This window comes from Colletotrichum abscissum (assembly GCF_030869225.1).
Source record: "Colletotrichum abscissum strain IMI 504890 chromosome Unknown Scaffold_10.1, whole genome shotgun sequence".
Taxonomy (NCBI): Eukaryota; Fungi; Ascomycota; class Sordariomycetes; order Glomerellales; family Glomerellaceae; genus Colletotrichum; species Colletotrichum abscissum.
Genome location: NW_026849988.1, coordinates 517979 through 530363, shown reverse-complemented (window position 1 = coordinate 530363; position 12385 = coordinate 517979). Strand labels below are relative to the sequence as shown.

Here is a 12385-nt window from a genome sequence, read left to right as displayed (position 1 = left end):
ATCAAGTTCAAGCCAAGCCAGAGAAGTTGACGAAGAAGAAGGCTTTGCGGAAGGCAACTTGGGGCAGACGAGTCTTGCCTGCCACTGCGAAATATCTACCTGAGTCGAAGGCGGCCATCAGGCTGCGCCAACACAGCCCGTGTCGCCGCAGCAGTTTTCAGCTCCTTGCAGCGTCCAGTAGCATTTCGATCACAAGGTCCCTGCTGCATGGCCAAAAAGTGTCCAATCGGATAAACGACTGTGGTGGAAATTGCACATTGTTGGAAGATGCTAACGGAGTTCGATAACCTGTCACATTCAATATCTGCGGCACCAGGTATGGGTCTGCCTGACCACGAGTGCGGCACAGCGTGCTATGCCATTATCTCCATGACTTTGCCTGCGCCTGGTGCCGCAACCCCGCATCAGCTTTACCATCCCCAAACTCGATATCGTTGCATACAAATGCTCTCTGGGAATCTGCCCGTCGAAGTAAGTCGAAACTACCTGAGGGGCTCATAGAATGTCGGCAATACCACAGCAGAGCCGTTACGAGGGTTATTGGAATTGCTACAACCCAGTAGACCCAGAACTTTCCAGAGACGTTCCACGAGTCTGAGGCCGAGTCGTAGTCAAAAAATGAAGTGCTGAAGACGGCTGAAACGAAAGTCGCCGGCAGGAAAAGTAATGTTAGAAAAGCCACGGTTTTCATGGCCTCGCTGTCCCTCTGCGTCGCGCGACCGATGGCTACAGAAATCCGGGCGTCGGACTGAGCAACCATGTTGTATGCGAGCGAGATCTCGTTGAAATGTCGGGCCTTATTGGAAGCCGAGCGCTCTTGAAGGCTCGTGATCATCTCTTCGAAGAACTGCAACCGCTGATGCGTGTGATTCCAAGCCCGTTTCCATGCGGTGGCAGACCTGGACTGATCGTCATGGCCAAATTTGTATGCCTCGTGTTGCACTAGAATTTTCCTCGCAGCCTTGACGGCCAAATCCAATGTTTCGGAAACGTGTATAGCATGTCGTGCCGTTTCGTGTAAATGACGAAAGCCCGGTGCAGGTTTTGACGTGGCCAAGTCGGAGCCGTGGGTTATATCCCTTTGCTTCTCTGTGGTCCTGACTGTGACACGAACAGCCCATACAGCGGCATCTTGCAAAGTGACGACCTTCTCCAAGATTCCGATGTATATCCAGTAGGGGTCGAGGAAGTAGTCCGCGTTTGGAACGGCGTAAATGGGGTCGGATTCATCTTCCGGGACCCTCTCCATACAATCTGCCGCTGGTTGGACGGCGTCGAAGACGATGAGGACTGTTTGACGAGTCTTCGCCACCCAGTGCGTAATCACATTGGTTTTTGACCATTCATATCCTGTATGTCCTTCGTTCGTGAGCTTCACTGGGAATCGCGCCCATGTAGCTATTCTCCCGTCAGTCAGCGTCCTTGGCCCCAATTATCATAACTCACTAAGTCCTGCAGTATTTCCGTCCTCATCAATCTTTGTCTCGCATCCAAAGTAGCCGTTGGAATCTCTGCAGTATCGTTTCCACCAGAGATCTGGGATCATGAAGGCTTCAGCAAAGTTCTCACGGCATGCTGAACATTCGCGTATTTTCTGCGCAAAAGCATTCCTATCCACTTGTCAGCATTGAGCCGTCACCCAAGCTCTACTAAGCTTACACGATGCAGACATCGAAATCTTCCTCATCTGCTAGAAAGGATGCTGATCCCTTCTCAATGGTCGATGTAGTTGATCTCCAGTCTTGATCGCCTATTCCTTGTCAGTATGGCCAGCAGCATAAGAGGAAGTGTTTCAACCTCACCTTTCTTCCAGTACAACACTTCTAGTTGTTGGCAAGCGCACACGGGGTCCATTTTGACTCATGACATTGTAATTGGTGAAACTTATGTTACAAAATGGGGTGCGAAGTGTGAACCCTCTTATAAGACTAGATTAAAGGACTCAGCTGTGAATATTCAAGAATCGTTGTGTTGTACAGCAGGCTCTGAACGGGAGCCGCAAACCCCGCTCTAAGCGCCGATGCAGGCTGCATGACAGGGCCTCTCGATACCCTGAGTTAACCAACCAGCCATTTGAGGCAGATCTGCTGCTGGAGGTAGGCATGGTCTTGATAACTGTCCCAATCAAAGATGACTTCCCAACATATGAGCTTTGCGAGCTGTGTAATGTGACACCGAAATTCATGGCTCAGCCACCAGCCTTGCCGTCGCGAAGCGGAATGACTGGAGGAAGCCTGGAGCTAAACATTGCGGCCCGAATGCTACGGTTCTTTGGCCCGTCCGTTGTGAATGTAACAGGTTCATAAGGTGACATGCAGAAGAGAGCAGTCGGCAACAATTGCGATGCCTTCTTTATGGATCGAAGTGCAAGAGCGACGATGCTGGAGCCAGTGGAATGGAAGGTTCTTTCGGCAGGGTCCTTCCCGCCCGCCCACGAACAGCTGGGATGTTCGCTGAAATGTCACCGACGCCTGCTTGGCAATGGGGAGCACTTGCCTCCACCAGAGACGGGAACATTTGGGGGAAAGCTCAGGGGTTACCTCCTTAGCTTCTTCCTTCTGACCAATCACGACGTGGCTTACCAAGCAATCCATCGCAGCTGGTCGATACACCTATTGGAAAACGAGCCTAAGCCAACCTAAAACCGCCTCGACTGCGAGGTGAGACTTTGGACGAAGATGCCAGCTGTAAGGTGTTCGTTTTGCCGTGTGTAGTCGGTTGCTCAGGCACCCTTCTCGATATATGACAAGTGACGGGAACCTTCACCAATTCCTGCTGCAACTCCATTTCGTCTTCATTTGTGTAATTACCCGCTCGGTCCGAGCTTGCGGATTATCACAACCTTTTTCTTTCTGTCTTGCCTTTTGTATTTCTCATGTGGCACTGAGCTCCATTGTGCTTCCTTCTTGTCCAACTCTGCCTCACCATTACCCGCGTCACCCGTGAAAGGTTGATCATCATGAGTTGGCCCTACCGCTTCGTCGACCTGTCCAAGGAAGAGGTCCAGATCCGGAGACAGACCCTGGATCGTTATGGCAGCTATGCTCAGTACTCGGCACTGACGCCAATCATCATTGCTTTGCTATTCCGGCTCGGGGCGTATCTCAGTCAACGCTGGCAGTCGGGAGCTTCCTACTCTGCTGTCCCGGGCTCTCCTGAGCTGAAGACAAAGAGACAGAGCTGGAGCCACAGCTGGGATGCCACAATCAAGAAGTGGAAGTGGTGGCTGGCCGACGATGTCTACTTCATGGGGCAGCATTGGGGCCAAAAGGACCAATGGGTTTTTGGTTTGGCCTGGGCGTCATGGCTGCTGGTTCTGAGCGTGTTGGAGACGGGCGATGGTGAGTTGTGAATCCCCTCAATTGGATGTCAAACGTGATGAAACTCCAACCCCGACCCTGGAACCAACCCCCGAGAGACTCAAGTGAGCCTCGAGAAATTTATGACTTCATGCTCAAAAAACTGCCATTCAGATTGACCAAAATCACGACATGTTTCTGACTAGCTGTAGATTACCTCCATCTCACAAAACGCTTTGGCATCATCGCAGTCTCCCAGATCCCCTTTCAGTACCTGCTGGCATTGAAGAGCTTCAGCCCCATCGCCAAGGCTTTCCGCACATCTCACGAGGAGCTGAACAAATGGCACCGCGTTCTCTCCCGTGTGACGTTATCCCTTCTTGTCCTCCACGCCGTATTCTACCTGAATTTCTTCGTGGCCAAAGGCATCGTTCAGAAGCGCCTCTTTGCACCCGTTGTCTTCGCCGGTGTCGTTGCGTTTGCAACCATGAACATGATGACTTCAACAGCGGCTGCCACCGTTCGAAGGTACTCGTACCGCGTCTTCTTCATCACCCATCTTATCGGCGCTTTTGCAATTCCGGTCCTGGTCTTCTTCCACGCCAAGTCGGCTCGCCTGTTTATGGTCAAGGCTATCATCGTCTTCCTCATCGACCTTACCGTCCGTCGTCTCCGGACTGTAATGGCTCTCTCAAAGGTTGAGACCATTCCCGGCACGAATCTGATCAAAATATCCGCCTCAATCCCTCAGCACAAGATCAATGCTTTCCATACTCGCCCAGGTTCCCACATCTACCTCAGCGTACCCGCCGCGGCACGACCTGGAGCTGGCCCAACATCCCCTGATGCAATGCTCTTTGAATTTCTCTTCAACCCCTTTACCGTTGCATCCGTCGACGAGGATAACGGCAGCCTCACTCTGGTAGCTCGGCAACTTGATGGCCCGCTCACACGACATCTCGGCCGCTTCGCAAACGCGGGCACGGGCATCGAAGACGGCAAGGTCCCGCTCTGCATCGAGGGCCCGTACGGTGCCGCATCCCTCCACTTTGACAAACTCACCGGCTCCTCAGTCGACCGCTTCCTGTTGGTTGCCGGCGGCGTGGGCGCAACCTTTACCATACCAATTTACCACGCCATCCTCCAAGACAACCCCAGCGCCAAGGTCGAACTCGTCTGGTCCATCCGCGGCGCCAGCGACACAGCCTGGGCTACGGCCGCCGAAAAGTCCATCTCCAAGAGCATCATCGACGACCCCAACGTCCGCGTCTTCCTCACAGGCGATGCACTCGACTCGGACTCTACTGGTCCCATGGCCGGGCTTCCCTCCGAGACGAACGCCGAGGGCGAGATGGAGATGAGCTCGCTGCAACGTGACCGGAGGCGGAACCGCCTCACTAGCGAGAGCAGCCGTAAGCGTCCGGACTTACGCAAGATCGTTGACGAGTTCTTCAGGCAGGGGGCCGAGGAGAGGGTCGCGGTACTTGTGTGCGGGCCGGCGGAGATGGGACGGGAGGTGCGGGAGTATGTCGGCGCGTGGGTCATGAGGGGCCGGGACGTGGTGTGGCACAATGAAGCTTTTGGCTGGTGAGGGCCTGCATGTTTGTAGATTTGAATACTTTGAGTCGATAGAAGGTCATGGCCGAGGCTACTGGGTTGGCGTTTCTGTCTTGGTTATTCGTTGGCCTACACGAGAAATCATAGCCATTGTTCCATATTCTCCGTTTCTGGCCCTGGCTCAGTAGTCGTGTTCTGGTCCTCACGATGTAAGAGTGAGATATGCACAGTATGATGAGGGGAAAGAATGTCATTTTATCTATTACGAAACACGCTGCTAGGATGAAAGGCCTCCCTAAACGCCAAAAATCGTAACTCAATGCTCATCCGTCATATCGCACACGTTCTCTGGCTTCCTCCTTGCTACAGAGCTTTAATCAGCCCGCTTCTTGGAGTCGCCAATATCTCCCGTATCCATATCCTTGCTCTTGACTCCGCCGATATCACCATCGCCATCTTCCTCTTCCCAGTCATCCACCTGGTTCTCATCCCAATTGTCCACTTCCTCCTCAAGGGACCTGCCTCCACTGCTAGCACCAACACCAACGCCAGCACCCCCATCCCTCGCACCACTAGCCTCAACAACACCAGTCTCATGCCCCTCGCCAAGCTCTACATCCTCCTCGTCCTCCCCGGGGACAGCCTGGTACGTCTTGGTGCGGCGCTTGCGCTCGAGCATGCGCTTGTGGTACCACGAGCACAGGCCGATGCCCGCGAGCGAGCCGACGACGTTGGCGACGATGTCGTAGAAGTCGAACTCGCGGCCGTTGGGGAGGAAGCCCTGGAGGAACTCGGAGCCGACGCCGAGGATGAAGGTGCAGACGGTGAGGGTGAGGTTGAGGGTGCGGCGGCGGTTGGTGTCGAGGATCCAGTAGAAGACGATGGTGAGGAGGAAGAAGGTTGTGAAGTGGAGGACCTTGTCGTTTACGTATTGGCCGAGTTGGAGGGTTGTTAGGCCTGCGTAGCCCGCGACGAGGAGGAGGGCGAAGAAGACGCCTGAGGAGGAGGAGGGGAGTGTTAGCTTGGGTTTTGCGTACTTGCGTTTGCGAGCTTGAGCTGAAGTTTGAGCTCGAATGGAGATGGAGTTGAGCTTAAGCTTGGGCTGGGGCTTAGGCAGAAGCTGAAGCTGAGAGATGAAGCTACATTGTCCACTCGGCTCTGCAAGGAATCGATGAAGATCCAGAACCATGGTTGACCGTGGTCGAGACTCTTGACGTACCTGCAAAGGGCAAACGTATCCGCATTTTGAAGAGACCTGCAGGAGCTGCTGCAGATGGTGGTGTGATTGGTAGCTTGCGATGGTAGCTAAGGTAGCTAAGCCTTTGGAGTGTCTCGAAGAATTATGGGCGGTTCGAGTGATGGAGGTGTGTAAGGACGTTCAGCTACAAGCTGGTAGACGAGAGAGATGTCGAGGTTCGTGTTGTGCGTTTGCTTCTCAAAGATGAAAGGGAAACTGGCCAGGGTTGTTCGTAATGGGGTCGTCACGGACGAGGGTGAGGTGTCCAGCTGGCCGGAGCTCCCAAGCGACTGGATCGGGGTGAGCGAGGGAGAGCTTTTTTTTTGGTCCTGCTGCGGGAACGCGAAATGGAGTTCAGCCCACTGACGGAAGGAGATGTGCAGCAGTGGTGGCGCCCCCCAACCCCAGGCTTTACTGCGTAAGGTACTCCGTACGTACGGGACCTTTCTTCGAGGACAGGGGTAGGCCCCCGAGGATTTTGGAGGGGCCCGGTTTGGTCGGGTTCAGGTGGCCCGGGCGGAAGATGCCGTGGGCCGCAGTTAGGTACTGTCGCGATATGGATGTCTGGGGGTGCCAGACGCGATGCGCGCCCGTGGATGCGGATGAGGTCACTGGGGGTGGGTGGTGGGAATTGTGAGGTGCACGGGATGATGTGTAAAGGGAGCGAATTGACATGTCTGGTGGTGTTGCGGAGAGTCGCTAAAGACTTTCTGACATTTTCAACCCTCTGTAAATCACATAAGCATCACCACTTTGTTCGGCATTCAAGTACTTCCAAGTTCCTCCTCCCCTCCCAAAAACAAACTCTCTGTGTTGTGTTGCTGGCCCGTCCTGCTGGTGCGCTTTGGTGCCTGGGGTGCGCTTCGTGGCTCGTTGCTGACTGCGACTGGTTGGCTGGGCCATCACGTGACAAAAACGTACGCGATCCGATCGCTCAGCGCTGGGCCAAGGGGGGGGATTACGGTGGCCTCCGCTCGCGCCGTCGTCGGCATTGGAAGTTCATGTACCTGCATCCCGCAATCGCGGCACCCATCATCACCCCAGTGCACCTCATTTCTGGGTCCGAAAAAAAGGTAGATGAATTGATGAGCATACTGAGACCTTGACAATTCGTTTTTAAGTACATGCGACAGTCTTCGTGGTGGTCTGTGCTGCGTAACTCGTGGTCAACCAAGGTTCCCTGTACCGCTAGCAGCGGCCAACTCGCCGTCTTCAGGCAAGGGAAAAGTTCCATCGCGTACTTGCGTACGAGCCTCTCCAAATCCTCAACCTCACCTCTCGGAACCACCCAAAAGACCCCCTATTCCAATCCATCAATACACAACAACCACAATCCGTCACGTCTCCGAAACGCAAGGCTCATCTCTATCGATGTCGCTCTTTCTACTGATGCGCTCATAACGACCCTTTGCCGCCCGGACTCGGTCCCTGACGAGCGCATTTCCTTGCGCATGGCGACACGCCGCCCACCTGTCGCTATCATCAATCCGGGCTCAAAATGTCCCTCCCCAATGGCCACCACGCATGGCAGCCGCCGTCCCTCCATCATCAACCCTCCAGTCGCCTGTTCCATCAACTTGATGATGGTCCTGCGCGAAACGGAACCCCCGTCGACCATTCAATGTCCTTGATGCCTGAGGCACAACCTGATATTGAAGAGGAACGGCGACGCGCCCTGTTCAAAGATCTCTATCACAAAAGCGAGGCAAAGATCTCGCTGCTATTCGCTGACGACGGATCATACAACTATCCCGCCATCGATGCGTTGCGCCGCCCCTCGGCCCCCTCCCCCTCCACCTTACCCCCTACCACCGACCATGCGCCGATCCAAGAGCCTCCATTAAAGAAGGCCAAGCGGGTCATCGACGAAGACGACTACGGCGATGACGATGACGAGGATGAAGAAGAAGACGCGACTGCAGCCGATTCGAGTAAACCCGTGAACGGTATTGCGGCCGCCGGCGCCGGTTCGCTACTCTCCCCCTCAAAGTCCGGTAGTTCGCCCGTGCACTCCGTCAGCTCCCCCGGCAAACAGCTCGAGAAACTCAAACAGGCCGACGGATCTGGAGATACCACCAAAACGAGCGAAGATGCGCGCAAGCAGCTGGAAGAGGCGCGTAACGCGACCGAAGAAGCGGCGAGGCGGAGCTTCCATACCATATTCTATACTCTGGAAAACGATCGGACTGCTATGCTGGAACAGCAGCAGCTGGAGGAGTCCGAAAAACAATTGCAGGCCGAGATGGAAAACAACAATAACCACAGTCAGACAAATGGCGCCCAGGCCGAGAACCACGGGTCGCTCAGCAGCGCCAACTTGGGCGCGTCGAGTTTAACCCTCAAGCACTTGATTGCGAGGATAGACATGAAACGCGACCAAGTTCGCGCCTCTGATGCAGAATTGCGGTCGCTCATGAACGAAGTGCGAAAAAACCGAAGTAAATGGGCTAGCGAGGAGAATGTCAACCAAGAAGAGTTGTACGAGGCCCTCGAGAAAGTCTTGACGGAGTTGAAGGCACATACGGAATACTCAACGCCCTTTCTGCAGAGGGTGAATAAGAGGGATGCGCCGGATTACTATAACCGTAAGTTGCCTCCAGGCAGACAAGTTTGATTCGGATTGGCTAACCACCCTCGGCACAACGCAGTCATCAAGCAGCCAATGGACATGGGATCTATGACCAAGAAAATCAAGTCCCTCACGTATAAATCGAAGGCGGAGTTCGTCACCGACCTAAACCTGATATGGGACAACTGCCTGCGCTACAACCAGGATATGGGACACCCTCTGAGGCGGATGGCCAATGGCATGAGGAAAGAGGCCGAGAAGCTTATTCCTCTCATTCCGGACCTCGTTATCAGACCGCGAGCCGAGGTCGAGGCAGAAGAGCGCCGAAAACAGAACGGTGGCGAGGAAGACGGCGGTGACGACTCGGACGATGAACCGATAATGTCATCTCGCGGTCGTACTGCCGGAACCAAGGGCGCCAAGTCTCGGAAACAACCCACCGATCAGAAGGAGGGCACCCCCAGTGTTGACCAGAAACCGGTGCTACAGCTGAATGGCCTGCTGGCTAAGGGCCGAGAAGGTTCTGAAGCGGTTGATGGCAGCGGATTCGGTACGCCAATCGGTGGCTCGGCAACGCCTGGCGGCGTCAACGGACATTCGGGCATCGGAAGCAATGCTGACGCTATGGATATCGATGGGCCCACGTTGAACGGCATGGCCTTGGGGCAAGCTCTCAATGAGGCTGCAGAACAGGCCTATGAGGACGAAGAGTACAAGATCTGGAAGCAAGTGACGAAGAAGGACCGCGCACTCATCGCCAAGGAACGGTATCAGCTTTTCAAGGACAATAAGCTCAACACCGACGCTCCTGCTCTACTCCGAAATAAAGCCGGCATTCGATGGTATCTGAGGGGGCAAAAGGAAGCCGAAGCACTGGGCGTCATTGGCCAAGCCCAGGCGGACTCGTCTGCCATTGCTGCTAAAGAGGCCGCGAAGCCTGCCGAAACTCTGGCTGAGGGCATGGAAGGAGAAGAGGAAAAGATTGTACCAGCATACTACGAACCTCTGACAGTTTTACCGGACATCCAGCCAAAGCTGCAGTGGATCGAGGACGGCGAGGGCCATGTCATCAACCAGCATGAGGAATATCTTCGAATGATCCCCGAAGGCCACTTCAAGGCGCCTAAGAGCAAGTTTGCCAGCAAGATCGACAGCAACATCCATCAGATCCAGGAGACGAGGAAACTATCGAGCAAGATCGGCGTGATTAAGCAGATGCAGATCCAGACTCAGGTATATACAGGCGTCGCCGGCGGGTGTATCAGTGTTCTAACGCATGTGTTCTAGGTTTATAATAACCAGTTTCCCAAGTCCAACTACGAATCTTTCGTGGAGCAAGATGCCGAGCCATCCTTCATTGCAGATGATGGCCCAGTCATTGCGCCAGAGACTTGCCGTAGTGCCCTCCAGCGCTCCGTAGCCAAGATTCTCTACCACACCGGTTTCGAGGAGCTTCAGCCCTCTGCTATTGACACCATGACGAGCTTAGCATCTGACTACTTCGAGAAGATCATCAAGACCTTCAATGTGTATCGCGAGGCAGAGAAGATCGAAGCACCGGTATCCCGTGCCGAAGGAAGCTCTCGATTCCAGTCTCGCTTCACTCCCGAGGAAATCATCTTGCACACGCTCGATGAAAACGGTTGCGACCTGCTTAGTCTGGAGTCTTACGCCAAGGACGAAGTCGACAGACTCAGCACGAAGCTTGGCGGCATCCACGAACGTATGAAGTTCCATTTGACCGAGCTTTTGCGGCCTGCCCTTACCCAGGAAGCCGGACAAGATGGTGTTGGTGCCTTCAAAGACGGCAGCGAGCAGTTCGTTAGTGGTGACTTTGCTGAGGATCTCGGCGAAGACTTCTTTGGTTTCAAGGCCCTTGGTCTGGACAAGGAGATGGGCTTGGATATGCTCTCGGTTCCTCTTCACTTGCTTCAGTCCCGTGTTCGCAACCAATTCCAGATGCAGACACAGACGGTTGGCGCGGAGGTCACCGACCTCTTCGAATCCTTGCCGCCTGTTGAGCCCATTACGACGGAGAACATCCACGGCCAGATTGGTCTCGTCAAGAACTTCTTCCTGGCTAAGCTACACGCTAACGGCGATACGCCCTTGATCGAGGACGAGGAGCTTCCTGTTAAGCAGAGGCGGCCCAGACCCCGTCTTGGCGCATCTGGAAAGATTGTCTCACCGCAGAAGAGGCCGCCCAAGGAGCAGATTGCCCTCGCTAAGAAGAAGAAGAAAATGGAATTGGCGGCGCAAGCCAACAAGGATGCCAATGCTTCTCCAGAGAAGAAGGGCGAGACTACACCGGCAAAGAAGGTCAAGCACGCAAATATCAATGGCACCGGACCCAATCCAGCGGCGATCGCGTTGCCTCCAAGCATGGAGCGGAACGAGAGCATGCAAAGCCAGGGCAACGCCAGTCAGACCGATAAGGACGAGCCCATGGGCATGATGAGTCCCGAGAGTATCGAGAGATGAGACACAAGGACATCATGAGACTTGCGATTTCTCACACCTATATATACCCATTTTCCGTACACAAACATGGTGACTTATTGGCGATCCTGCCACCGAGTCCCGAGTGGAACCGGGTTTCCAACACCACCCTTTCAGAAGTATGTCGCGGATGCCATCGAGACGGCTTTGGATTTATCAGAAGCAGTCTCTTTGCAACCTCCCCAATCCTCAGACATTGCTTGGCATCGTACACCTCTCCAATATACGTGTTTATGCACACTCCCTTTTTCATTTCATCAAACATCCATCGGCGTTGAGGTTGGATCGTCGTTTCATTGTTCAGGAAGGGAAGATATAATGCTGCACAAAGAAAAAAACCCGAAATACAGATCTCGGCGCGGCTATCACTAAGAAGACAGGGATACCCAAAAGCCAATAAATTGGCCGTCATTCAGGGAGGGAATCATTATCAGAGAAGAGACCGAAGAGGTACGGTTTGGTTTCTTGTCGTTTTTCAACAGTGAAAGGGTGGATTCGAAGATCTTCTTGTCCGTTGGCGGTACTGCAGCGCGGAAGATATTCCGCCACGGACTAGAGAAGGGCGGGGGAGGTTTATTTGGTTAACGAACTTTTTTTGTTTTTATCCATCTCGTATAGTACAGACGGGATCGTCACCCTTCATGATGGAAAGGCGGAAGAAGCTTAGGTGGTTGTCTCTTTTGCTTCCCTGTCTTGTTGTTTCGGGATGAGGGTGAGACGTGACGGGGACAAGAAGACTCTGAAGCTTGGACAGATGACGGACGAGACATGGGTATCCGCACGTCTTTCGTCATGACAGCATTTTGGTTGATCTTGACTATTCCTCGTCTTTGCGTCGCGTGGGGCTTCCATGGCAGGCGTAAAGTATGGAAGCTTTTTCTTGTAAGATTGTCAAATGGGAACGCGGGGTGGAGGGCTCGGTGTGGAGGATGCATGCTGCTGTCTAGGGTTTACTTCGTCTTATTCTCCCTCTCTTTGAGTTTGTTGATACGATTGCGATGCGATGCTCGCTTGGGAGTTGATAGATGGCGTGTTCTTTATTCACCAGTCGTAGTAGTACTTTTTTTGGTAGTTGATTTTTCTCTTGTAGTACGGCCGCTGCGGTTGGGCTAAGATCAGATCGAATCGAAATGAAAATATGATCAATGAGTCTGACGTTCCTTCTGTTCATGGGGATGTGTTTGAGAGAGATGTTGGTCAGTATTGTGGTCCCTGAGGTTTTGG

The 12385-nt window shown here is 53.7% G+C and overlaps 4 protein-coding genes across 4 annotated transcripts; 2 read left to right on the top strand and 2 right to left on the bottom strand.

Moving 5' to 3' along the window:
- Window positions 1–361: 361 nt before the first annotated feature.
- Window positions 362–1854, bottom strand: CABS01_05119 (uncharacterized protein; the record flags this gene model as incomplete). Its single annotated transcript, XM_060538489.1, has 4 exons — window positions 362–1398; window positions 1447–1610; window positions 1660–1750; window positions 1803–1854. 4 exons carry the CDS (start codon window positions 1852–1854, stop codon window positions 362–364), a joined length of 1344 nt encoding a protein of 447 aa, XP_060405661.1.
- A 1105-nt stretch (window positions 1855–2959) lies between these two features.
- On the top strand, window positions 2960–4890 carry CABS01_05118 (ferric reductase like transmembrane component; the record flags this gene model as incomplete). The annotated part of the gene is made up of 2 exons (XM_060538488.1): window positions 2960–3341; window positions 3512–4890. The coding sequence occupies 2 exons, from the start codon at window positions 2960–2962 to the stop codon at window positions 4888–4890; spliced, it is 1761 nt and encodes a 586-aa protein (XP_060405660.1).
- A 339-nt stretch (window positions 4891–5229) lies between these two features.
- On the bottom strand, window positions 5230–6768 carry CABS01_05117 (VanZ like family protein; the record flags this gene model as incomplete). Its single annotated transcript, XM_060538487.1, has 2 exons — window positions 5230–6120; window positions 6532–6768. The coding sequence occupies 2 exons, from the start codon at window positions 6766–6768 to the stop codon at window positions 5230–5232; spliced, it is 1128 nt and encodes a 375-aa protein (XP_060405659.1).
- An 823-nt stretch (window positions 6769–7591) lies between these two features.
- Window positions 7592–11143, top strand: CABS01_05116 (uncharacterized protein; the record flags this gene model as incomplete). Its single annotated transcript, XM_060538486.1, has 3 exons — window positions 7592–8678; window positions 8742–9895; window positions 9950–11143. 3 exons carry the CDS (start codon window positions 7592–7594, stop codon window positions 11141–11143), a joined length of 3435 nt encoding a protein of 1144 aa, XP_060405658.1.
- Window positions 11144–12385: the final 1242 nt, after the last annotated feature.